Source organism: Arvicola amphibius, chromosome 3, assembly GCF_903992535.2.
Source record: "Arvicola amphibius chromosome 3, mArvAmp1.2, whole genome shotgun sequence".
NCBI lineage: Eukaryota > Metazoa > Chordata > Mammalia > Rodentia > Cricetidae > Arvicola > Arvicola amphibius.
In genome coordinates this window covers 139,237,335-139,264,638 of record NC_052049.1, presented here as the reverse complement: position 1 = coordinate 139,264,638, position 27,304 = coordinate 139,237,335, and the positions used below count along the sequence as shown (strand labels likewise).

Sequence of the window (27,304 nt, the reverse complement as noted above, 5' to 3'; positions counted from 1 at the left end):
TCCAGGACTTTAAAAAACACCACTAAGATGAAAAATATCACCTAAAAATCAGCTTTGGACTACAGACTGCTCAGAACAATTTCAAGGTGGCTAGCTGAGATGATCCAGCCTTATAGACTACTCTATCCAGGACTTGAGAAAAGCCCTACATATTCCCATTATGCAGAACCTGAACAACAAATGTTACAGCTACCTCTCCCAGGACTTGACAACCCAAACTTTTCTTTTCAGGATTCCCTAAAGATTCCATCACCCCCAAAAAAGCAGAAAGTAAATTTAAGAATACAACTTCCACATTCCCAAGAGGTTCTTCAGTGGGTCATGGTTACAAGTTGTTACTGGTTATGGTCAGAAGGAAAGTTGAACAAAGGAGAATAGATTCAGAGTTCTTGTTTTCAAAAGAAAAAAGTGAGGTAAAGACAGGATAAAAGGATAGATTATTGAATCTACTCTGAAAAGAAAAAAGGGAGGATATAGATATCATAAAAAGGTAGACTATTGAATCTACTTTTTTAAAAAGCAACTACTAGTTTTAACTATTTTATATTGGATTGTACTTTTGTATATTGTATATAATTTTGTATATTGATACAAATTTGAGATCAATTTTGATAAAACATAATGTACATACATTTCTAATCTTGTTCAAGGTATGATACTTGTGCAAGTCATTTAACAATGTAATGTAAATTGCTAGCCCTTGAAAGTTTTTATTACCAACTATTTAGGATAATGAGGAAATGCAGGTTAGCAATTAGTCACCTATTACAATTGAACTTGTAGTCATATTAGGTATGTTTTCAAGATTAAACAGATATATTTTAGATAGACAGGTCATCTTCAAACACTTCAGAGATCCACTGAACATGCTATTTAAGATGTTTTAATAGAAACTTCTAGGACAGAGAGGGCTGGAGGAAACAAGCTTCACTGGGAGCAGAAGCCAGGAGCAAATCCAGCCCTGGGAGCCAACCCAGTCCTGAGACACTGGCAGACCAGGATTGAGCCAACGACCTGATTCAAAGTCTGCGATCTCCACAGGAACTGGAGTAGGACTGAACCAGTTACCTAAGACACAGAGAGAACAAGCTCTGCCAGGAACAAACCCAGTCCCAGGACATGGGCAGGTCCAGCAACCAGATCCATAGTCAGCAGTCTCCACCACAACAGGTCTAACTCCAAGCCAGGGACTTCTGCAGGAGGAGATCCAGACCAAGATTTACAGAAACAGATCAAAGCCTGCGCAGCCTAGGCCAAAGTAGACCTGAGACAGCAAACTCCAAGGGAGCAGACCAAAGCACAGGAGCAGTGAGCTACCTCCAGGAACAGGAATAACCAACAGGGTAACAAGAACTGTGACACTGACTGTACCACGAGGAACAACCATCTGAGCTTTGGATTCACTGGCACCTAGAAGATTATTCAACAGAATCTCAGACAGCCCCAACCACACCTATTAGAGGAAATGATGAGTAGAAAAGGCAAGATCACATGCTACACCACAAAGAGCAACACAATACCAGTAAAACCTAAAGACCCTACAACCAAATACGAATGAACCAGAAGAAAATGCTCTAAAAAATAACCTTAAGAGAATGTTTAAAATTCTTAAAGATGAAATGAGGAATTACCTTAAAGAAATAGAGGAAAAAACAAACAAAAAATTGGAAGATACCAGCAAATCACTTAAAGAAAACCAAGAAAAAGAACTCAAACATAAAAAAGAAACTATTCAGGACTTGAAAACTGAGATAGAAAAAATAAAGAAAACACAAGCCGAAAGAATTATAGAAACAAAAATCATAAGAAAAAGATCAAGAACCACAAATGTAAGCATGAACAACAGAATATAAGAAATGGAAGAGAGAATCTCAAGCGCTGAAGATGCAAAAGAGAAAATAGACTCATCAGTTAAAGAAAACATTAAAACTAACGAAAGCTTAATCCAAAATATCCATGAAATATGGGACACCATAAAAAGGCCAAATCTTAGAATAATAGGTATAGAAGAAGGAGAAGTTCAACTCAAAGGCACAGAAAATTTATTTAACAAAATCATAGAAGAAAACTTTCCCTACCTAAAGAAAGATATGCCTATGAAGATACAAGAAGCTTACAGAACACCAAATAGACTGTCTCCAAATAAAAAGTCCTCTCACCATATAATAATCAAAACACTAAACAAACAGTAGAGAAAGTATATTAAGAGCTACAAAGGAAAAAGGCCAAGTAACATATAAAGGTAGACTTATCAGAATTATACCTGACTTCTCAGTGGATTCAATGAAAGCCAGAAGGTCATAGTCAAGAATTATGCAGACATTAATAGACCACAGATGCCAGCCCAGACTACTATACCCAGCAAAACTGTCGATCACCATAGAAGGACAAAACAAGATATTCCATGACAAATCTAGATTTCACAAATACCTAGCCACAAACCCAGCACTACACAAAATACTAGAAGGAAAACTCCAACCCAAGGAAGATGGCTACACCAACAAAAACACAGACAATTGATGATCTCATTACAGCAAATCCTGAAGAAGAAAAAAATGCACAAATTAAGATCACCAACGATGAAAACTAAATTAACAAGAGATAGCAACCACTGGTCATTAATATTCCTTAATGTAAATGGACTCAACTCACCCATAAAAAGACACAGGATAACAGATTGGATACGAAAACATAATCCATCCCTCTTCTGCATACAAAAAACACATCTCAACCTCAAAGACAGACATCATCTCAGAGTAAAAGCTTGGGAAAAAATATACCAATCAAATGTACCTAAGAAACAAGTGGACATAGCTATCCTAATATCTAACAAAATAGACTTCAAGCTAAAATCAGTCAAAAGAGACAAAGAAGGACATTTCATATTAGTCATAGGAAAAATCCATCAAGAGGAAATTTCAATACTGAACATCTATGCCCCAAATACAAGGGTATCCTCATATGTCAAAGGAACAATTCTAAAGCTTAAAACATATATTAAAACCCACACATTAATAGCGGGAGACTTCAACACTCCCCTCTCACTACTGGACAGGTCAGTCAGACAGAAAATGAACAGAGAAATAAGAGAACTAACAGATGTTATGACTCAAATGGACTTAACAAACATCTATAGAATATTCCATCCAAACAGAAAAGAATATACCTTCTTCTTAGCACCTCATGGAACCTTCTCAAAAATTGATCACACACTTGGTAACAAAACGAACTTGGACAAATACAAAAAAAATTGGAATAACCCAATGTACCTTATCAGATCACCATGCTTTAAAACTAGAAGTCAACAGCAATACTAATTCCAGAAAACCCACAAACATGTGGAAATTAAACAATGCTCACCTGAATCATCAATGGAAGAAATAAAGGGGGAAATTAAAGACTTCCTAAAATTCAATGAAAATGACCACACAACATAGCCAAATTTATGGGACACAATGAAAGCAGTGTTAAGAGGCAAGTTCATAGCACTAAATACCTACATAAAGAAGCTGGAAAATCGCACACTAGTGAATTAACAGAACATTTGAAAACCTTAGAACAAAAAGAGGCAAACTCACCTAAGAGAACTAGATGGCAGGAAATAATCAAATTGAGAGCTGAAATCAACAAAATAGAAACAAAGAAAACAATACAAAGGATCAATGAGACAAAGAGTTGGTTCTTCGAGAAAATCAACAAAATAGACAAACCTTTATCCAAACTAACCAAAAGGCAGAGAGAGAATATCCAAATTAACAAAATCAGAAATGAAAGGGGGGACATAACAACAGACACGGAGGAAATACAGAGGATCATCAGGTCATATTTTGAAAACCTGTACGCCACAAAATTAGAAAACTTAAAGGAAATGGACAACTTTTGGGATAAATATCACTTACCAAAATTAAATCAAGACCAGATAAAGCAAATTAAACAGACCTATAACTGCTGAAGAAATAGAAACAGTCAGCAAAAGTCTCTCAATGAAAAAAAGCCCAGGACCAGATAGCTTCAGCTCAGAATTCAACAAGACTTTCAAAGAACTAATACCAATACTCCTCAAATTATTCCACACAATAGAAACAGAGGGAACACTGCCAAACTCTTTTTATGAGGCTACAATTACCCTGATGCCCAAATCACAGAAAGACAATACTAAGAAAGAGAATTACAGACCAGTCTCACTCATGAACATTGATGCAAAAATACTAAATAAAATACTAGCAAATCGAATCCAAGAACACATCAGAACCATCATCTACCATGACCAAGTAAGCTTCATCCTACAGATGCAGGGATGGTTCAACATATGAAAATCTGTCAATGTAATCTGCCATATAAATAAGCTGAAAAATAAAAACCACATGATCATCTCGTTAGATGCCGAAAAAGCATTTGACAAAATACAACATCCCTTCATGATAAAGGTCTTGGAGAGAGAGGGATACAAGGAACATACCTAAATATAATAAAGGCAATATACAGCAAGCCAACAGCCAACATCAAACTAAATGGAGAGAAACTCCCAGCAATTCCACTGAAATCAGGAACAAGACAAGGTTGTCCACTCTCTCCATATCTATTCAATATAGTTCTTGAGGTCCTAGCTAGAGCAATAAGACACCAAAGGGAGATCAAGGGGATACAAATTAGAAAAGAAGAAGTCAAACTCTCACTGTTTGCTGATGATATGATAGTTTACATAAGTGATTCCAAAAGTTCTACCAAGGAACTTCTACAACTCAAACACTTTCAGCAATGTAGCAGGATACAAGATTAACTCAAAAAAATTGGTAGCCCTCCTGTCCACAGATGATAAAAGGGTTGGGGAAAAAATCAGAGAATAAACACGCTTCACGATAGCCACAAATAGCATAAAATATTTGAGTAATGCTAACCAAACAAATGGAAGACTTGTATGACAAGAACTTTAAATCTATGAAGAAAGAAATTGAAGAAGACACCAGAAAGTGGAAAGATCTCCCATGCTCTTGGGTAGGCAGAATTAACATAGTAAAAATGGCAAATTTACCCAAACAAACTATAGATTCAATGCAATGCCCATTAAAATCCCAGAAAAATTCTTTAAAGACCTCGAAAAAATGATACTCAACTTCATTTGGAAAAGCAAAAAACCCAGGATAGCCAAAACAATCCTGTGCAATAAAAGAACTTCTGGAGGCATAACAATCCCTGACTTCAAACTCTCCTACAGAGCTACAGTACTGAAAACAGCATGGTATTAGCATAAGAACAGAGAGGAGGACCAATGGAACCAAACAGAAGACCCGTATATCAATCCACACTTCTTCAAACACCTGATCTTTGATAAAGAAGCACAAAATATCAAATGGAAAAAAGAAAGCATATTTAACAAGTGGTGCTGGCATAACTGGACATCAACATGTAGAAAAATGAAAATAGACCCATATCTATCACCATGCACAAAACTCAAGTCCAAATGGATTAAAGACCTCAACATAAAGCCAGCCACACTGAACCTTATAGAAGAGAAAGTGGGAAATACACTTGAACACATTGGCACAGGGAACCACATCCTTAATATAACCCCAGAAAGCACAGACACTGAGAGAAACAATTAATAAATGGGACCTCCTGAAACTGAAAAGCAAAGCAAAGGACACGGTCAATGGTCAACAAGACAAAACGACAGCTTACAGAATGAGAAAAGATCTTCACTAACCCCACATCAGACAGGGGTCTGATCTCCATAATATACAAAGAACTCAAGAAATTGGACACCAAAAGATCACATAATCCAATAAAAAAAATGGAGTACAGACCTAAACAGAGAACTCTCAACAGATGAATCTAAAATGGCTGAAAGACACTTAAGGAAATGTTCATCATCCTTAGTCATCAGAGAAATGCAAATGAAAACAACTCTGAGATTCCATCTTACACCCGTAAGAATGGCCAAGATCAGAAACACTGATGACAACTTATGCTGGAGAGGATGTGGGATAAAGGGAATACTTTTGCATTGCTGGGGAGAATGCTGTTGTGAGGAGCTGGGGGTGGGGAGGGAGCTTTTGTTCTGTCCTGCCCAGCTAGCTTATGCCCGAAATAACCACACAGAAATTGTATTAATTAAAACACTGCCTGGCCCATTATTTCTAGCCTCTTATTGGCTAACCCTCACATCTTGATCTATCCCATTTCTAATAATCTGTGTAGCACAATGAGGTCGTGGCTTACCAGGAAAGAGTCTAACCTACATCTGTCTCAGGCAGGAGCTTCATGGCATCTGCCACACTGCCCTTCTTCCCAGAATTCTGTTCTGTCTTCCCCACCTACCTGAGCTCTTCCCTATCACAAGGCCAAGGCAGTTTCTTTATTCAACCAACGAAAGCAGCACAAATACAGAAGGACCTCCTACACCAGAATGCAAGCAGGTACAACCCCTTTGAATGTCAGTGTGGTGATTTCTTAGAAAATTAGGAAACAACCTTCCTCAAGACCCAGTAATACCACTTTTGGGTATATATCCAAAGGATGCTCAATCGTGCCACAAGGACATGTGCTCAACTATGTTCATAGCAGCTTTGTTTGTCATAGCTAGAACCTAGAAACAACCTAAATGCCCCTTGAATGGATAAGGAAAATGTGGTGCATTTACATAATAGAGTACTACACAGCAGAAAAAATAACAACAGCTTGAATTTTGCAGGAAAATGGATGGAACTAGAAAACACTAATTTGAGTGAGGTAACCCAGACACAGAAAGACAATTATCACATGTACTCACTCATAGGTGGCTTTTAAACATAAAGCAAAGAAAGCCAGCCTACAAACCACAATCCCAGAGAACTTAGAAAACAATGCGGACACTAAGAGATACTTACATAGATATAATCTACGTGGGAAGTAGAAAAAAGAAAAAGACAAGATCTCCTGAGTAAATTTGGAGCATGGGGACCTTGGGGGAGGACTGAAAGGGGGAGGGGAGACGCAGAGGGGAGCAGAGAAAAATGTAGAGCTCAATAAATATCAATAAAAGAGATGTTTTAATAACATAGGTTCTTTTTCTTATGACAATGAGACATGTCTGCTCCTGGCAGCACCAATCTAATTCAGAGAAGATATGGGCATCAAAGAAACTCCATGGAGTTTTCTTTCTTTGTGGCAACAGTAAGCCCTGGGCAAGAAAGTGCCCTTGCCTTGACTGCTAGCAGTATGTTGTCCTAATTTGACAAGCAGGTCACTACAGAGATTGACTGTCAAACCTTGTCCAGATAAAGCAGAACAGTCCTTCAGAAATTCTGCCTTATTAAAAAATTTGTCAAAGCTGCACAATGGTGGTGCACACCTTTAATCCCAGCACTTGAGAAGCAGAGACAGCCAGATCTCTGTGTGTTCAAGCTAGTTCCAGGACAGACTCCAAAGCTACAGAGAAACCTTGTCTCGAAAGATCAGAGAGAGAGAGAGAAAGGAGAGAGAGAGAGAGAGAGAGAGAGAGAGAGAGAGAGAGAGAGAGAGAGAGAGAGAGAGAGAGAGAGAGAGAGAAGTCTGTCAAATATTCCCTATTACAATGCTGCAACTCAGATTAGTGTCTGGTACATATTATGTACTTAATAAAAGTCTGTTAAGGGGTTGAATATGTGGCTTGTCTAGCATGCACAAAGCCCTGGGTTTGATCCCTAGTGCTGCAGAACTATAAGAAAAAAAAGAGATAAAATCAGAAAATGAAGAGGGGAATAACTTGGGTAAAATGGAAATTTTAACTTTTCTTTCTTTCTTTTTTAGAAAGAGGGTTTTGGGGCTGGAGAGATGGCTCACTGGTTAAGAGCACTGGCTGCTCTTCCAGTGGTCCTGAGTTCAATTCCCAGTAACCACACAGTATTAAGGCTCTCTGGCATGCATACAGACAGAGTACTTGTACCTGAAAAAAATTCATAAATAATAGAAAGAGGGTCTTAGGCTGGGCTGTGGTGACATATACTTTTAATTACAGCACTCAGGAGGCAGAGGCAGGTGAATCTCTGTGAGTTCTCTGTCTCAAAAAAGGAGAGAGAGAGGGAAGAAGGAGGAGGAGGAGCAGGAGGGAGAAGACAGGAGGAGGAGAAAAGAAAAAGAAAAGAAAAAAAAACAAGATCTTGGTCTGATACCTAGGTTGATCACAATGAGAACCCTGCTGGGACTACTACAGGCTCCTGTTACTACATATAATTTTTTTGTAATTCTTATTCTTCTGAATTCTACTTCTCCCCTTTGTATTTTCAGAATATGAGTGATGCTATGTCAATCTTGCACAAACTGCAGACAGGCCTGGATGTGAATGTCAGATTTACTGGTGTACGAGTATTCGAGTACACACCAGAGTGCATAGTCTTCGATCTTCTAGATATTCCTTTGTATCATGGGTGGTTAGTGGACCCTCAGGTAAGTAGATTTTCAGTTATATAAATATAGGGGTCTTGAGAGATGGCTCAGTGGTTAAGAGCCCTGTTACTCTTGCAGATGGGTCACAATTGTAATTTCAGTTCCAGGGAATTTAATGCTTTTTTTGACACATGTAGCTGCCAGGCATGCCACTGGTACATAGATGTACAAGCAGGCAAGCACTCATACACATAAAAATAACAGTCACATAAACACAAATGCAGGAAATTTCATCTAAATTTATATTTTTAATATGAATATGCTTGCTCTTTGACCTGGAATTAGCAAAACTGTGAAGGAACAATGTTCCAGACTCCCCAACCTACTCAACACTTCTGACCCTAACTGCAGAGTCAATTGAAGGATCCCTCACTTTCACATCAATTACAAGTTTAGAGGGTTTTCCCAAATATCCTAAGATTTAATTGTTTGCTAAAACCCTTGTGGTTGTTTGTAAGAAAATGGTCCCCAAGGGAAGTGGCACTATTGGGAAGTGTAGCTTTGCTGGAGTAGATATGGCCTTGTTGGAGGAAGTATTTCACAATAGAGGCAATCTTTGAGGTCTTTGGCTTAAGCTCTGCTCAGTGTCACAATAGACTTCCTGTTGTCTGCAAGATGTAGGACTCCCAGCTACTTCTCCAGCACCATGTCTACCTCCATGCTGCATGCTCCCCATCATGATGATAATAAACTGAACCTCTGAAACTGTAAGCCGCCTCAATTAAATGTTTTCTTTTATAAGAGTTGCTGTGGCCATGGTGTCTCTTCACAGCAGTAGAAACCCTAACTAACACAACCTTCTTGGGTGTATCATTGTATACAAATAATTCAGCATATTACTATAATGGTGCACATAAGAGAAATCAGATACAGGTGTGTATTAACCAAGGAAGATGCATAGGACAAAATTTAGGAAGTTTTAACCTGGGAAGCTCCTGTCCTCTAGGCATGCTGCCCTCCTATAATTGTTATTGGCACTATCCATACAGTATCCCAATTTTAGAATCAGAGTTCAGATTCATTATGGATCGCCAATGTGGTTGATCTTGGTCACCAACTAGATTTGATGCCACATTGTTCATGGGGTGGCATGAAGGCTCTGCCAGAGTGGCACTATTGGTCTTGTTACTAGAGAAACCCCAAGAGCTTAGAGGTTGTACTCCAGGATTCTGGAAAGGCCAGCCTTCTCCTTGGTCAAGAGCGTAGCATTAAGGAGAGAGAGAAACAGTGAGGGGGGGGGAAGAGGGAGAGGGAGAGGGAGAGGGAGAGAGAGAGATCACCCTGACATTTATTTCAAAAACCGCTCCCATATCCTCTTCACTCTAATGTGTGGAAGATTTTTGCACCTTTCTGTATATCCAGTCTGCTGGTGTGTTGGGTTTTTTATTATTATTATTATTACTCTTTATTCTTTGTGGCACCTCCACCCAGCCCCCAAATAAATGCATGCAAAGACTTATTTTTTTCTTATGAATGCCTGTTCTTAGTTTGACTTGTTTCTAAAAGGCTATTCTTAAATTATCCTGTTTATCTTTTGTCTCTGGGCTTTTACCTTTCTCTGTTTCTGTATATCTTTCCTTATTTCTTATTCCATGGCTTGCTGTATAGCTGGGTGGCTAGCCCCTGATGTCCCCCTCCTTCCTTTCTTGTTCCTTCTTTCCCTTTGTTCTTTTCCCCCTTCCTTTTATTTTCTCTACCTGACAGCCCCTCCTATCCTTTCTCTGCTTAGCTATTGGAATTTTATTAAACAAATCAAGTGTTTTAGACAGGCAAAGTATCACAGCTTCACAGAGTTAAACAAATGCAATATAAAAGAATAAACATCTTTGCATCATTCAACAAATGTTTCACAATGTAAACAAATGTAACACATCTTAAAATAATATTCTATAACATTTTCTCTTTTTATCTATGATGGAGGATTCCCATTGGCTAATAAAGAAACTGCCTGGCCCATTTGATTGGCCAGCCCTTAGGTGGGCGGAGTAGACAGAACAGGAAGAAGGAAGTGAGGTAGATGGCTCAGTCAGATGCTACACCTCTCCTAAGTTAGACAGACTGCCGTGCCTCTCCTCAGAGAGAAGCCAGACGCGATGAAGCTCCAGCCCAAGATGGACGTACGCTAGAATCTACCTGGTAAGGCACCACTTTGTGGTGCTACACAGATTATTAGATATGGGTTAGTCAAGATGTGAGTAAGAGGCTAAGAATAATGGGCCAGGCAGTATTTAAAAGAATACAGTTTCCGTGTAATTATTTTGGGGCATAAGCTAGCTGGTGGCTGGGAGCCTGGCGGCGGGAAGCTGGCCCGCAGCCCCTCCACTACATATCTAAATAAAATGATAGGTTTTTAACAAAGTAAAACTCTATACAACAAAAACATTTATCAAGAACTAATTTACAATATTCAGTCCTTTTGTATGTAGCAAATTCAGAGAAAACACTCCACCATCCATCCCATCTTAGTAAAGCCAACTTTTATACTTAATTTACTTTCTATGATAACTAAGGAAAAATAACTGAAAATAGTTCATTTAGTTTTTAACTCAATCAAAGACCCAGAAGGAGGTTTTTGATGACCTACTAAAAGAGACATCTTGCTGCTTGTATGGTCACCCAAGATTCCTCTGCAACATTGGGGCATACATCTTCAGCCTACAGGCCTAGAGTATCTGGCAGACTTTTCAGCAAAGCAAAAAACTAAAGGACTGTCCTATCTTGTATTAGCAAAGTTCATCAGTTGCTTTCCTTTGTGTCTGCAGAATATCTGGCAGACTCTTTTGTGAAGCAGGATTTTTCCTGTGGGTCCTGCATGTCTAGTCTGCACAGCACATTATCAGCAATATAAGGCAACAACAGTCTTTTGGCCCAGTGGCTAAACTTACCACAATGAAAGCAAACTCCTTAAGGAGTTTCTTCGATGCCCATTATCTCTGAAGTAAATTGGTGCTGCCAGGAGCAGATGTGGCTCATTGTCATGAAAAGCCTTAGGTTAGCAAAACATTTTAAATGCCATATTCTATAGGTCTTTGAAGTGTTTGAAGACCAGTTATTTATCTAAAATATCTCTGATCTTGAAAACATGCCTAACATATCTACAAATTTGACTGTTATAGATGACTAAATATTAACCTATGTTTCTTGATTGTTGTAAATAATTGTTTATAATAATAGCTTTCAACAACTAGAGCTTTATCTTACATTTTTAAATGAACTGCATAGGTACAATACCTTAAACAAGAGTAGAAATGTATATACAGTGTAACAAAATAGCTTTAAATTTGTATCAATATACTATATTTCCCTAAATGATAACAAACATCCATAACCCACCAAATAACCAAAAGCCTCTCACACCCCTTCTTGGGAAAGTGAGTGTCATGTTCTCCAGACTGCTTCCTGTTGTCTGTGGGCAAAGCATCTTTAGGGGTCCCTGAGAAAATTGAGATAATGGTCATGTCCTGAGAAGACCAGCTATAACCTCTGATGATAGATATCACCTGTCAAGTTTCAGGAGATCTCCGTTGATCAAACCTGATCCATATTAATGTGGAAAAACACAGCCTCTCATTTCCTGTGGAAACAAAAACAAGACCGCTTCTCCAAAGCAATGCATCTTTTAAGTTCAATTTTACAAATGCATTTCTTACTTCCATTTTAAAGTTAAAACATTTTTAAAATATCTAGGCCGATTTATTTCATCAGTCCTTCTTTCATTCCCATGTCTCTTAGCAGCTGTTGTTTGCTTATCAACAATCAAAAAATTCAAAAGAAATATAACAATATGTAAGATCCAGAGTCCCTGTGTATTTCCATCCTATATGGCTCTTCAAAGACTTTATGTTACTATGTTTTAAAGTATTTCTTTCTTTGTATGACTGTCTATATCCATATTCTTTCTTTCTTAAGCCTATGCACATTGTAAAACATACTGGAACCTGTTTAGAGTTTTTTTCCCCATCTAGACCTCTTTTAGTACATATCTATGGTCTATTTTGACCGTGTGAGCAAACTTTAAACTACTAAGCTACAGCTGAGTGCTCTGTGCCACTCTAATGGCTGACTCTACTTGCTTCTAGGTTCCTGAGAATCAAGCCTAAACTTCGCAGTCCAGATGGATGTGCATTTGACCAGAACTGCATTCAACATCCCCAGAAATCTAGATTTCCAATGCTTGCACTGAGGCAGACACTTTTACATAGTTTTTGTTTCTATTTAGCGTGAAAAAGGTTGTTTCTGTGTGGCAGAATTTCATTAGCTCACAAAAAACAATACAGTTGGTTCAAGGAGGCCATCACTTGCCCAGTCCCCAACACTATAAGCCTCAGTGAATATCTATACAGTTAGAATTCTTTCATGATTATTCTGAAGCAATGGAGCTATTAGAAATAAAAGGTTTACTCAGGGTTCAAACTTGCACTATCAATTATATAGAGCCCATTTCAATTTTTTAGTTTGAACTTGTTGATTAGATTAAACTGTTTGCAATTCTTCACTGCCACAACACCTTGTCGAAGCCCTTGCAAAGTTTGACGTTGCTCTGGTTCTGGGCACACTCCAGAAACTGATCTCAGGAGAGCAAGGCCCATAAGATGCCTGGTCTAGCAGCTGGGCTCCCTGGGGCTCCTGGTAAGTGATGTCAGGCAGGCTGAGCATTACCACCTCCACTGAAGCCCCCAGTGATGGCATGACGTAGGGTGGGCCCCACTGCAGAGCCCACAGTCACACCGGCTGTAGCGTTGCCATCTGGGCCGTTAGGCCTGGCTGCCTAGCAGGTGAGTCAACTGAAGATGGTGCAGCTGTTGCTGGAGGCTGAGCTGCAGGTGCTTGCCTAGGAGCAACCCTCATCTGAGGGGCCTGGCTGGCCAGAGGGACCACCCTGGAAGAGCAGTTTCAGCTTCCACACAACATGCTAGGTACTCACACACTTGAAGTTCAAAAACGACAAACTCAAAGGAGAACTTTCTAAAGGAGCCGTGTTCCTTTTTTTTTTTAAAAAAAAAAAAAAAAAAAAAAAAAAAAAAAGCTTTTTCAGGATCTGTGGAAATTCAAGCGACTCATGTTGGGCACCAAAATGTTGATGATTGTTTTTTTACTCTTTGGGAGACCCACTACGCAGTTCCCAAATACATACATACAGAGGCTTATTCTTTCTTATGAATGCCCGGCCTTAGCTTGGTTTGTCTCTAACTAGCTTTTCTTAAATTATTGCAGCTCTCTTTTGTCTCTGGGCTTTTACCTTTCTCTGTTTCTGTATACCTTTCATTATTTCTTACTGCATGACTTGCTGTGTAGTTGGGTGGCTGACCTCTGATGTCCTTCTCCTTCTTTTCTCATCCCTTCCTCCTGTTTGCTCTTTTTCTTCTTCTATTTATTCTCTCTGCCTGCCAGCCCCTCTTATCTTTTCTCCTGCTTAGCTATCAGCAGTTCAGTTCTTTTTAGATCAGGTGTTTTAGACAGGCAAAGAAACACAATTTCACAGAGTTAAACAAATGCAACATAAAAGAATACAATACATCTTTAAATCATTAAGCAAAATGTTCCACAGCATAAACAAATGTAACAACATATCTTAAAATAATAGTCTACAATCTACTGGCATTTAATAATCTACATTCCAGTTTCTGCCTCTTGCCAAGTACACCAGGGCCTTGACTTGAAGTACAGGATACACCCCAGTATAACCAAACAAAGTGTTAAGAAGAGCTTAGTTAGAAAGGTGTGGGTGAAGGTAAATGAAACAACCAAGGAATAGTGAAGTATCTTAGAGCTGTCAGCAGCCAGGAACCATTTCCCCTTAACTCTGAAGACACAGTGGTTAAAACCCAGCAACACCACTTGCTCAAGCATGAGAGGACCTTCTAGAAGGGAATACAGTTTCTGGCAGATGTGCCTAACAGCAGAGATAGACAGGAAGACCTCTTATGCCCGCCCCCCACCCCTGCTCTCTAGTGTCCATTATTATCATGCATTATTCAAATAAAGAGGCAGCCTTTAGAATCAACTGCAGAGATGATCTTGGAAGAACCAAAGGAAGAAACAGCTTCTTTCTATGTATAAAGTTGTTTTAGTTTATTGTTGCTGGGGTTTTTTCCTGAGATAGAGTCTCACTATATAAACCAGGCTAGCCTGGAATTCACAGAACTCTACCTGTCTGCCTTCCCGGTGCTAGGATTTTAGGCATGTACCACCATGCTTGATTTTTTGCATAAGTGTTGAAGATTAAAGTCAGGTCCTCATCCTTAGATGGCAGTACTGACTGAATCATCTCCTAGCCTCATGCCTGGATTTTCTTTCTTTCTTTTTTTCTATTTATTTCTCATGCCTGGATTTTCTTTTTAAGTTTGTATCTTTAACCATGTTAACATATTTTCCCATGTTTATTTGCTGTATTTCTTTTTTCAATAAAATCTCTCTTTTTTTATCCCTCCCTTTGTTCCCCTCCAATTTTCCAATTATATTGGAGTTTTTGGTCTTTTGAAATATGGTCTCTACATATAACCAGAGCTGGCATAGAATTTGAAATTTTCTTGCTTTGCCTCCTGAGTGCCAGGTTGCAAGTGTGTTTTACCACATCTGGCTTCAAGTTTTTTTTAATTTTAATATTTATGTGTCTGTGTATGAGTGTACATACATGTACCACATTTGTGCAGGTACTTAGAGAGGACAGAAGAGGGTATGGGCTCCCTGGAGCTTTAATTATTGGTGGTTTTAGTCACATGACGTAGGTGCTGGGAATCAAACTCAGGTCCTCTGGAAGAACAGTATGTATTCTTAACCACTGAGCTGTCACTCCAGTTTTTTGATTTGGTGAAACCTAGTTTATTGATTTTTTTTTTCTCTGTTAAGTCCAACAACTCTTTCTAGCTCTAAATATTGATTGTTTTCTGCTGTTGCTTTTCTTTGCTAAATGTATTCTGGTTTTATTTTTGTGCTTAAGTCTATGACACATTTTGAGTTAATTTTGTAAACTTGAGTTGTTGAATATGAATATTCCCTTGCACTGGCACATTTCATGCATAACTATTACCTCAATCAGTTTTTGAATAGTTTTATTATCTTCAAAAGAAACTCAGAGGGGTGGTGGAGGCACCCAACTTTAATCGTAGCTCTTAGGAGGCAGAGGCAGGAGGATCTCTGAGTTTGAGGCCAGCCTGGTCTACAAGGCTGGTTCCAGGACAGCCAAAGCTACATAGAGAAACCCTGTCTTCAAAAAACTAAATAAATAAAGTCTTTTAAAAAAAGAAAGGTGATCAACCAAGCTGAGAAGGCTCCCACAGAGCCCGTCCATGCAGAAGAATCAAAGCCCAGCGCCATTGTCCTTGGCTTCTCAGTCAGCCCCCACCATCGGCCACATTCAGAGAGACCGGTTTGGTCTCATGTTCCATCAGTCCCATTCCAACTGGAGTTGGTGATCTCCGTTAGTTCTGTCCCACCGTCTCCATGGATGAACGCACCCCTCACGGTCCTGACTTTCTTTCTCATGTTCTCCCTCCTTCTGCTCCTCATCAGGACCTTGGGCGCTCAGTCCAGTGCTCCAATGTGGGGCTCAGTCATTTTCTTCATCTATAGCCAGGTGGAGGTTCTATGGTGATATGCAAGAAATTCATCAGTATGGCTATAGAAACTGGCCTTTTCGGGCTCCCTCTCCTCAGCTGCCCAAGGAACTAGCTGGGGGCGTCTCCCTGGAAACCCGGGAACCCCTCTAGAGTCAAGTCTCTTGACAACCCTCAGATGGCTCCCTTAATTAAGATATATGCTTCCCTGCTCCCATATCCACCCTTCCTCACCTTCCTGGACCTGGGGGGAGTTGGGAGGACCTTGGTCTAAACATAGAGTAGGGAACCCTGATGGCTCCTTGGCCTGGAGAGGGAGGGAGGGAAGGGAGAGGAGGAGGGGAGGAGATGGAAATTTTTAAATATAAAAAAATAAACCATAAAAAAAGAAATGCTACAATAAATAAATATTTTAATATAAAAAATAAAAAGAAAAAAGAAAGAAAAGAAAAGAAACTCATTACTTATTAGCCATCAGCCTCTAGTCTTTGTAACCTTTCCAGCCTGCTTTGTCTGTAAAGATTCGGCTATCCTGGACACTTCATGTCAATGAAAACATGTAATATGTGATCTTTGTTACTTCTTTATTTATGTGCATATGCGTGTAGACTCTTGTTCTCACAGATCTCTACCTTAAATTTACCTCCTGAGTGATAGGATATATAATTTTGATGAGACTCAATTTATCTATTTTTAATTTTGTCTTCTGTGTGGTCACCTAACCAAAAGTCACAAATGTGAACTCATATGTTTTAGTGTTTATGTTTAGGAATGTGATCCATTTTGAATTAGTTTTTCTGTGTCTGGAAAGGGCCCAACCTTATTCTTTTACCTGTCAGTATCCCATCGCCCTGTTATTTGCTGCAAAGATCATTCAAGACCTACTGAACTGACTTGATATTCACTGGCAAAGTAATCTTTTTTTATTTTCTTTAATCTCTAGTATAGTTGCAATAAGGTGAAATCATGATGGGTATTTGTTGAATTTTTGGTTGGTTTGTTTGTTTTGTTTAATCTTTATGACAGAGTGTCCTGTATGATAGCCCAGTTTGACCTGGGATTCCCTATGTAGTCCAGGCTGGCCTTGAATCCACAGCAATTGTGCCTCAGCTTAATCCAGGTTTTTATGCTCTAGACTCTCCCTAACACCACTTCCTGCCTTTCTCTGACATTCTCCTCTACTCCAGTGACACTTGGTGTTTTTCTGTTAGCTAAGCAGGTCAGCTCATCCCTCTCAGAGCTGCTGATGTTGCTGCAGGGCCTGGCATGGCACCCAGAGCCCTGTGCGTGCCAGGCAAGTCTGCGCTCTTCGCCCAGCTCCGTTCTGTACTGACTGGACTATTATCTGTGGACTGCTAGTCTTCCAGCACCTTGTTCTCCCAGGTCTTCACAGTCTTGGTTCTTTGTATTTTAAAAGTTCTTTTCAAATATTATCTTGTAAGAGAGGCCTTCCCTAAAATTATTACTCTACCTCTTCTCAGCCATTTTCTCTCCTTTTACTATGTTTTTATCTTTGTCATTAAACTATAATTATTATCTATTCATTTATCTGACTGACTGCCATTTCCCAAGAAATGCTTATTTTATGGGGTCTTATGGCTCTTTGTTTAGAATAGTTTATGTCAATAGTAGGTGCTTAATAAATACTAACTGATGAAGTGCATTGTGCCTGCATTAGCTATAGAGAAAGAGAACATCATGGCAGAGGGTTGCCTATATCCTCCATCCCTGTCTGTTCCTGAAAGCAATTGGTATTCTGGGCAATAAAAGGGTAGTTCACTTTAACCAGGACATCTGTGTTTTGATTGGCACTCTATCACTGAGGATATCACTAAAAGTCAACTTGTCAGGCATTTTACATCCTGGGTGTAACTTGGCAGTTAGCAATACCAGGTACTTTCACTTCTTCTAAGTCACACGACAGCCTGAGGAACATTAGACTGAGTTCTTAAAAACTAAACTCAGATCACCTGTTTGTGTGTATAGCTATAAGTTATTTGGTATGGTTGAATAATATACTTACAGGAAAAAAAATGAACTTCAGTGTAGTATAGAGATGGCTCATCGGGTGCTTCTGGTCTAGGCAGAGGTTCCCAAGAGAAGCCTCAGTGCTTTAGATCTGTTTCCCTCCCTTGCTTTCTAACAAATCATGTTTATCAGAAGAGAACAAGAAAATACAAAAGCTTTAAAAAACCTTTCAGACTGGGCGGTGGTCTGAATCCATGCCTTTAATCCTAGTACTTGGGAGACAGAGGCAGGGGGATCTCTGTGAGTTTGAGGCCAGCCTGGTATACAGTGTGAGTTCAGGATGGCCAAGGCTACACAGAGAAACCTTGTCTTAGAAAAGAACAAAACAAAAACAAACAAACAAAAAACAAAACAAACTTTCAGAACTAGATGTTTCTTTGAATTTTAATTCTGTAGTCTATAAATAGCTACCTTGCTTGGGTACAGTAATACCTTTTGTATTTGGGAGGCAGAGGCAGACAGATCTCTCTGAATCTGAGACTATCATGGTTTTATAGAGCAAGTACAAGGACAGCTAGGGCTGCATAGAAAGACTTTGTCTCAAGAGAAAACTATCTTGAAAATAAATATCTATAGTCATCTGGATAATGGACACTAGAATTCAGTCATTGAGAAGATATTTCCAAAGAATTAATTGGTAACTAATCATTTGTTTGTTTATTTGTTTGTTTTCTTTTGAGCTAGGGTCTCAAGCATCCTATTCTGGCCTCAAACTCACTATGTAACAGAGGAATCAACTTGAACTCCTGATCCACCAGCCTCCACTGCCCAAGCACTAAGGTTACAGATACAGGCCACTATACCCTCTAACTAGCCTCTTGAGAGCAAAGGTGAAGGCTAGATAATAATGGGATGGCATCAGTGAACTAAAGGACAAAAGCTAACTCAATTCTTTCCATGTGAAGTAATTTTTCAAGAATGAAGCAAAGTTTTTTTCAAATTACATTTTAGTGATTTGCGATTGCTAGGCCTTTATTAGTATAAATATAAATATTTGGACAAGAAGTAAATACATCCCACATGTAAAGAAAAACTAGATATATTGCATATAATATAGATAAATCTATGTGACTGATGGTTACCAAATAGCATGATCTTTTGGGTACTTAAAACTTTTAAGGTTTGCAGAAATAATAACAGAAGTAAGAAGAATTAATGAAATTAAAGTTTCCAAGGACCTAGAGTTAATTGTTAAAGACGAAAATAATTAACAATTTCTGTTTTTAATTCTGTGGCAAGTCTTGCTTTGTTACTAAGGCTGGTCATAGCAAATACTTAAAAAGACTGTAACTTGGACTGGATTAAAATACATTTGTGTTTTGCTGTTGATAAGATATATACATAAAATATAATAACATAGAAATACTGTAAGGAACAAGAAATGACTCAAAATTGATAAAAGTGATGGACAGATGGCATGGGCATTCTGAGTTTCTGAGTTTGTGGACAGCCTGAGATCTAAAAAAAAAAAAAAAACCCAAAAAATGAGTGTGAAAGTGTCACAGGTGAGGCCAGGCTCAGCATCAAGGTCACAGGCATGTGCCACCACATTGTTTGAAAACATCTGTGTTATCTGAACACTGAGTTTTTCTTTTTGTTTCTGTTTTATGTGTATGAATATTTTTATCTGCCTATACATCTGTGTATCACATGTATGCAGTGCTTGTGGAGACCAGGAGAGGGTGTTAGCTTCTGGAACTGGACAGTTGTGAGCACCTATGAGGGTGCTGGAAAAGGAACCCAGGTCCTCTGGAAAAGGAGGCAGTGCTTCTTAACTGCTGAATCATCTATCCCCCGAATTTTCTCATTTTTCCTCCTGAATACTTCATGTATTATAGTTCCTTAAATGTATCTTAAAAGTCTTTACAGTTGCATGTAATAACTATCATTTTTGCACAGTTCAAATATAACTATGCTATAGTTTTCATAATGTGTTAGACTGAGCTGTAAACAGAAACTGCTGGGTTCTGGCTTCTGAACTGGAGTTCTCCTAAGCATTTCTATTCAGGGTTGTATTAGAACACAGGCTTACAGAGTAATGGGATTGTTTTCATTACTGTTTCTAATCTTGCCAGGGCTAGTAAGACAGTCATTTGTTTTCCAGACTGATGACATTGTAAAAGCTGTTGGCAACTGCAGCTACAACCAGCTGGTGGAGAAGATCATCTCCTGTAAGCAGTCGGACAACAGCCAGTTGGTTAGTGAAGGTGGGTGAGAGATGATGATACCTGGTAAAATAACTTGTCTTGAAATACATTGAGTTTACATTTATCTTCTATAAGTAAACAAAATAATTATTTCTTTATAACATTTTCATTATTGTAAATTTCTTAGATAGAAATTCTAAAAATATAAGTGGTGGCTCTTGTAGGAATTAAGAGAAGTATTTGTAGACATGCAGGAAAGGATCCTTCTCAAGCCATCTTCAGCTGACTGTAAAATCAGGGCAGATTGCTAAGACCAGGCTTTGGATTACTTGCGGCTTTGGTGAGATCAGATGTCCAACGATTACTACTTGTGCTTACTGAGTAGATTGTGTTACTGTCCCTGAACCCTCATCTAAAGAGCTTATATGTATTTCCCATAGTGTCTCAATACAGTTCAGTATGAAAGCCTCATTCTGAAACATGAGTAACTGACTGAAATTACTAAATTCACTGTCATAGAGACAGGTCAATATTTTTCCAGGGTTTTCCTCCTTTGAAGCCCCTCCCACTCACAAGAGTTCTTTACCACTTTTCCTCAATAAATCTACATATACCCTTCTTTAAAAGATACATTGTTCAGATGTGCTCCAATTAATAATGAGTAAAACCAGAATGCTCTCAGGTTAGAAGCCATTTCAATAAACCTTTACCACCATTCACTCCATTGTTTCATACAAGAACATACTGAAGCTGAAGTTCTCCTTCCTTAGCATGGAAAAAGAAAAGAAGGGAAAATCAAAATAAGCAGGGGCAGGGGATGAGTTCCCCACTCTCACTCAGACACAGTTCTTCAAAATGCAGCACAATAAAGATTATAGTTAACGCATTTTTATAAATTAAAGCTAGTGAGTATAAGGATATATAATAAGCTAGGAGCTGGGCAAGATAGCACATGCCTTTAATACCAACATTCAGGAAGCAGAGGCAGAAGGACCTCTGTGAGTTTGAGGCCAGCCTGGTCTACAGTGCAAGTTCCAGTACAACCAGGTCTAGACAGAGAAATCCTGTCTCTAAAGCAAACAAACAAAAGAATGGACTAGGCTAGGGAGATGACTCAGTTGGTAAAATTCCTCTTGTGTAAACTGTAAATAGGTGTTTCTCTCCTGCCCACCATTCAGATATAACCTCTCAGAGACTTATTAATTATGTTTGGCCAATGACTCAGGCTTTTTACTAGTTAGCTCTTATGTGTAAATTAACCCATTATTTTTTTCTATGCTTTGCTATGTGGTTCATAGCTTGATACCTAATTTTCTACATGTCTTGCTTCCTCCGCGACTGACTGGCATCTCCCAGATTCTGTCCTTCTTCTCCTCTATCTCTGCTTGGGTTTCCTGCCTGGCTCTATCCTGTCTTGCCATATGCCAAATCAGCTTTATTTATCAACCAATGAGAGCAACACATAATCACAGCATACAGAAAGACATCCCACAGTGTAAGACCTATGTTGGATTTCCTGCATCCCACATAAAAACTAAGTACTTTGTAGACAGGAGCATCCTAGGAGCCAGCCTAGCTAAATTGCTGAGGACCTTGTCTCAGACACAAGTGGATGGCAACTGAGAAAGACACTCTAAACCAACCTCTGATCATCCACAGGAACATCACACATACCAAAGAACAAAAAAAATTGTTGGAGGAGGCTGCTAGTTAGTTCCCAGCTGCTTAACCCTGAAATAATCACACAGAAACTATATTACTTAAATCACTGCTTGGCCCATTAGCTCTAACTTCTTCTTTTTTTTTTTTGGTTTTTCGAGACAGGGTTTCCCTGTAGTTTCTAGTAGCTCTAACTTCTTATGGCTAACTCTTATATATTAATTTAACCCATCTTCATTAATCTGTGCATCACCACGAGGTTGTGGCCTACCAACAAAGTTTCAGTGCATCTGTCTCTGGCAGCAGATCCATGGCTTCTCTCTGACTCCGCCCTTTTTCCCAGCATTCAGTTTGGCTTTCCAAACCAAACTCTGTTCCCTTATAGATCTGCTATAGGCCCAAAGCAGTTCCTTTATTAACCAATGGTAATCACAGAATACAGAGGGAAATCCCACATCACCTCCCCTTTTCTGTTTAAATAAAAAGGAAGGTTTCAACTTTAACATAGTAAAATTACATATAACAAAGCATATATCAAGCAAAAATTACAATTACAATATTTATATCTTCTTTATCTTTTATCATAACTAAGGAAAACTATATAAATTCTTCAACTCCATCAAAAACTCCAGAAGAATATAATATTACCTAAGTAAACAGGAAGTACATTGTAAGCAGCTACTAATACTCTAAAACTAGCAGAGACATCTCACTGCCTGGACAGTCACCCAAAGTTCTTCTGTACCATTGAGGCATCCATCTTCAGGCCTACAGGCCCATAATATCCAGTAGACTTTTCCATGAAGCAGAAAATTTCAAAGACAGTTCTACCTATATTGGCAGTTTGTCAGTCACTTTCGTCTGTATCCTGCAGAATATCTAGCTGACTCTTTCATGAAGCAGGAACCCTGAAGGACAGTCTTACCTTTAGGTAAGTTCAGCAGTCATTTCTCTGCAGGTCCTGCATGTTCAGTTATGAAGCAGCCTAAGCAAGAGCAATTTCTTGCCCAAGTGGCTAACAGACTCCATGAGAAGCCTCTTCAGTGCCCCTCTTCCTCCTGAAGTAGCTTTGTGCTGTCAGGAGCAAATGTGTCTCACTGTCATGAAAAGTCCTAAATTCCTAAACATTTTTAAATGTTATATCCTGTAGTCTTTGAAAGGTTTGAAGAATGCCTAGCCACCTGAAATATATCTCTGTACATCTAGAAAATCTAAGTAACATGACTACAAGCTTGACTATTATAGATGATTTTCTATTAACCTATATTTCTTAATTATACATTACATTTCTAAAGTAGCTCCACAAACACAATACCTTAATCAAGATCAGAAATACATATATACAGTATAACAAAATTGACCTTAAATGTTTATCAATAAACCAAGATCCATACCAATGCAAATCTCTACAACATATCCCCCTTTAAATGTAAACAAACATTTATAGACAATATTTGGGAATATGTGCATACTTCTTCTCCAAACTGCTTCCTGCTGTTTATTGGGCAAAGTAATTTTTTGAGGAGTGTTCAAGGCGACCTTTCAGGGGATCTTGGTCCATCAAACAACATTAGTCTAGAAGCAATCCACAGGTTCTTATCCTCTGTAGAAATAAAAGAAGAACCTCTTTTCCGAAGCAACATATCCTTAGACCCAAATTTGGAAGTCATGATACCTTTAGAACATATATGCTGGTTTAGCTTAGCAGCCCATACAATGAAATGTCTCTCTCTACTTAGTTCCTTTACAGTCAAAAAATCCAAAAACACAATAATATACATAATCCAGACTCTCTGTGTATTCTTCATCTTTACTTGACTAAATTTCTTTACTCCTTTTACCTATGACTGTCTGTACTGTTTCTTTAAAGACTTTGTTTTATATTTTTTATAAACCATTTACTCCCTTTTATAACTCTCTATACTTTTCTTCTCTCTCCCAAGCCTACATACATTTATCCAACACTGTAACCCATTTAGAGGTCCTTTCCATGTGAATTTGTCTTTATTGTATATCTGTAATTATTTACTGTCTAGGAGCCCTTCTTAAAATGCTAAGCACTTCTTAAAAACTTAAGCTGAGGCATTACTAGGGTATATATGTCTCTGACTTCTTGCTCTGAACAGTTCAACATGGTGGAAGTTCGTTCACTACCTCTGCAAGCTGTACACATTGCCCCAGTTCCAAGTATGTAGCGGCTCTATGTCCAGCCATTAAGCAGTTTGTAATATGCTGCTTACAAACCACATTTAAATGCTCAGACTCCTGAAAGAGCCAGAGGTCGCACTAGCAGCAAGGCCCAGAAAGCTGGCATTTCAAAACCAAGGCCTTTTTTTGTACTTATGTTTTGTTACATATATTTATTAAATGTTATTCTAAGACTTTCTTTTTCTTTTTTTTTCTTTTTTTTTTTTTTTGGTTTTTCAAGACAGGGTTTCTCTGCAGCTTTTTTAGAGCCTGTCCTGGAACTAGCTCTTGTAGACCAGGCTGGCCTCGAACTCACAGAGATCCGCCTGCCTCTGCCTCCCGAGTGCTGGGATTAAAGGCGTGCGCCACCACCGCCCGGCTCTAAGACTTTCTTTTAAACAATGAGACAGAGAGAGAGAGGAGAGAGAGAGAGAGAGAGAGAGAGAGAGAGAGAGAGAGAGAGAGAGAGAATGAATTAAGTTATTTCTTTGATTCTGTGTAATTTTCACTGGTAAAGGCAGAAAAAAGAAAAAAAAAGCTGAACAAAATGCCTTCTGTTGGGTTGACCCTCTAGGATCTACACAGGAGCCAAGGCTCACTTCCTGGGCAGAGTTCAGGCTCCCCCGAAAACCTTTTTTTTTCTACTGCTGAATCAGGAAAACCTCTCTTAAAGGAGCACAGTGTGCTGTCAGCAAGCACAGCCTATTCAGAAAAAAAAAAAATGCGGCTAAACTTTGTTTTTAGTGTCTAGAATTTTTTACCAAACTCTCTCAGGTTGTAAGTGGATTTTAGTGCCAATTTGTTGGAGGACACCGCTAGTTAGTTTCCAGCCACTTAACCCCCAAATAATAACACAGGAACTATATTATTTAAGTCACTGCTTGACCCATTAGCTCTAACTTCTTATTGTCTAACTCTTATATCTTAATTTAACCCATCTCCATTAATCACCAAAAGGTCGTGGCCTACCAGCAAAGTTTCAGTGCATCTGTCTCCGGCACCAGATCCATAGCTTCTCTCTAACTCTGCCCTTCTTTTTCCCAGCATTTAGTTTAGTTTTCCCTGCCTAGTTCTGTTCCTCTATAGCTCTACTATAGGCCCAAAGCAGTTCCTTTATTAACCAATGGTAATCACAGAATACAGAGGGAAATCCCACATCAAAAACTGCAAGAGATCATATAAAAAGATGTATGCATAAATCTCATATTAACTAAGAGTCCTACTAATTGTGTTAATTATCCAGGAGTTTAATATATTTATGCAAAAATGCAAGTAATAAAAGTTTATACCTGTCTTTTACTTGAAAAAAATAATAGGAACATATAGGAGCATTGATAATTGATTGAGTGATACCTGTTTTATTACAATTTAAGTCAAAATATTTAAATTTTAGGAAGGAAACAAGCAATAAAACCATCACAAAAATGTTTTCTACCAGTTATAGTGTCTCATGCTTCCACTAATCCCAGTGCTTTAGAATCTGAGATAGGAAGACTGCCTTGAGTTTGAATCCAGCCTGAGCAGTGTAGCTACTTAGTGAGTCCCAAGCCAATATGTGCTACATTGTGAGATCATCTCAAAACAAACAAGAAAATCTTTTTTCTTTCCATATGCAGAATTCTTCTCACTAAATGTACTCCTTTCTATATTCCTAATGTCAGATGTATACCTGAAAGGAAGCCTTTAAAAAATTTCTATCTATGAAGTCTACTTTATCAACAACACCCAATATACTATTAGAATCATACTATTCTAGGGTTGGTAATATTGCTCGGAAGTAAAGGCACTTCCCACAACAAACCTTATGACCTGAGTTTGATCCCCAGAACCCATGGCAGAAAGAATCAATTCCTGAAAGTTGGCCTCTAACTTCCACATGCATCTAGCAACGTGCATGCACAACACACACACACACACACACACACACACACACTAATAATAACAATAATTTTAAAAATATAATTCTTGCCAGGTGGTGGTGGTGCATGCCTTTAATCACAGCACTTGGGAGGCAAAGGCAGCAAGATCTCTGTGAGTTCGAGGCCAGCCTGGACTACAAGAGCTAGTTCCAGGACAGGCTCTAAAGCTACAGAGAAACCCTGTCTCAAAAAACCAAAAATAAAAATAAAAATAAATATAATTCTACTGTTCTATGATAATTAAAAGAACAGTGAGGTTCAAAAAGTGGTAAGAAGCAGAATGACATTATGAAAGAGAGTTTGGGTGGGCAGTTTATGGGTGAGAAGCCACTGGAAACAACCTGACAATATCCTTCCCATGCCAGGCTGCAATTCTACAAGGGTAGGAGTTGGTAACACACTAATTAAATATAATTAATTTAGAAAAGTCAATTCCTCCATCACTTCTCTTTTTCCCCCTAACATGACAATGTAAGTTATTGCCTCTCTGAGACTGACTCCCTAGGATAATGGATAGGTGTAGGAACATAGAATGGATAATTGGAAAGAATATCTTGGCAAAAACAAGAAGGAATCAGCTGCTCTGCAGTGAATGGAATGTTAGGTACATATACCATGCGTGTTTATTATAAAGTCCTTGATAAGCCAATTTGATAGCAGTGACACTCCATATGATTTTTATACTAAGAAGTAATCGTGTGTGAAGTTTATCACAGTTAGAAAGCTAGACTAGTTTTCTAGTGGCAAGAAATAGCAATATGTAGTGTGTTTAAAATAACACCAGTCATGACTTGTATAAGGCCCCAAAGTTCACACAAACAAGGAAGAGCCACCCTTGTTTTGACTGACATTCCAACAACTTCTCCTCACATGGTTCGTGATCAGACCAACTTGATTCATGTTCAAGAAGTAGTCTAGTTCTTTTTTGTATGTAGCCTTTGACTGTATCTTCCTTTTGAACCAATAAAGTATACAAACTTGTTTATTTCTAGTCTTAGAAGCTTTAGTCTTAAATGACAACTACTTTTTTAAATCTAAACATTTCATATGCCATAAAGTCTCAGAATACAAAAAATACTTTTGCTAGCATTCTTCTTGATGGGGAAGAATGTTACATAGCTGGTGTCAGCAGAAGCAGCTTTTCTCTTTGGTGCTGACATTGTGAGCACAGCACAGCATTGGTACAGTGAACAGAGTGTTCATTGTCTGTTTTCTCTTTTGACTGTCCATATCTTCCTGAATCTGGTTGTTATAATGATTGCTTGTGACACAAAAATAAGAATCAATTAGAAAACCCTCACAGTACCAGCTGCCATACTCACCCAAAGACAGTCATTTAGTTTCACACCCTTTTAAAGTAACTTCTTAACAACTATTTCTAGGATAAACACATACTTATTAAACT

General features: G+C 38.6%; 1 protein-coding gene and 1 pseudogene across 2 annotated transcripts in view; one reads left to right on the top strand and one right to left on the bottom strand.

Moving 5' to 3' along the window:
* Window positions 1-27,304, top strand: part of Mindy2 (MINDY lysine 48 deubiquitinase 2) — a 78,234-nt gene that overhangs the window by 29,027 nt on the left and 21,903 nt on the right. For both annotated transcript variants that reach the window (XM_038324330.2, XM_042054805.1), the window contains exons 4-5: window positions 8,245-8,403; window positions 20,092-20,194. In XM_038324330.2, the coding sequence (XP_038180258.1) occupies window positions 8,245-8,403; window positions 20,092-20,194 (262 nt within the window). The remainder of the gene's footprint in view (window positions 1-8,244; window positions 8,404-20,091; window positions 20,195-27,304) is intronic.
* On the bottom strand, window positions 12,872-13,314 carry LOC119810718 (annotated as a pseudogene).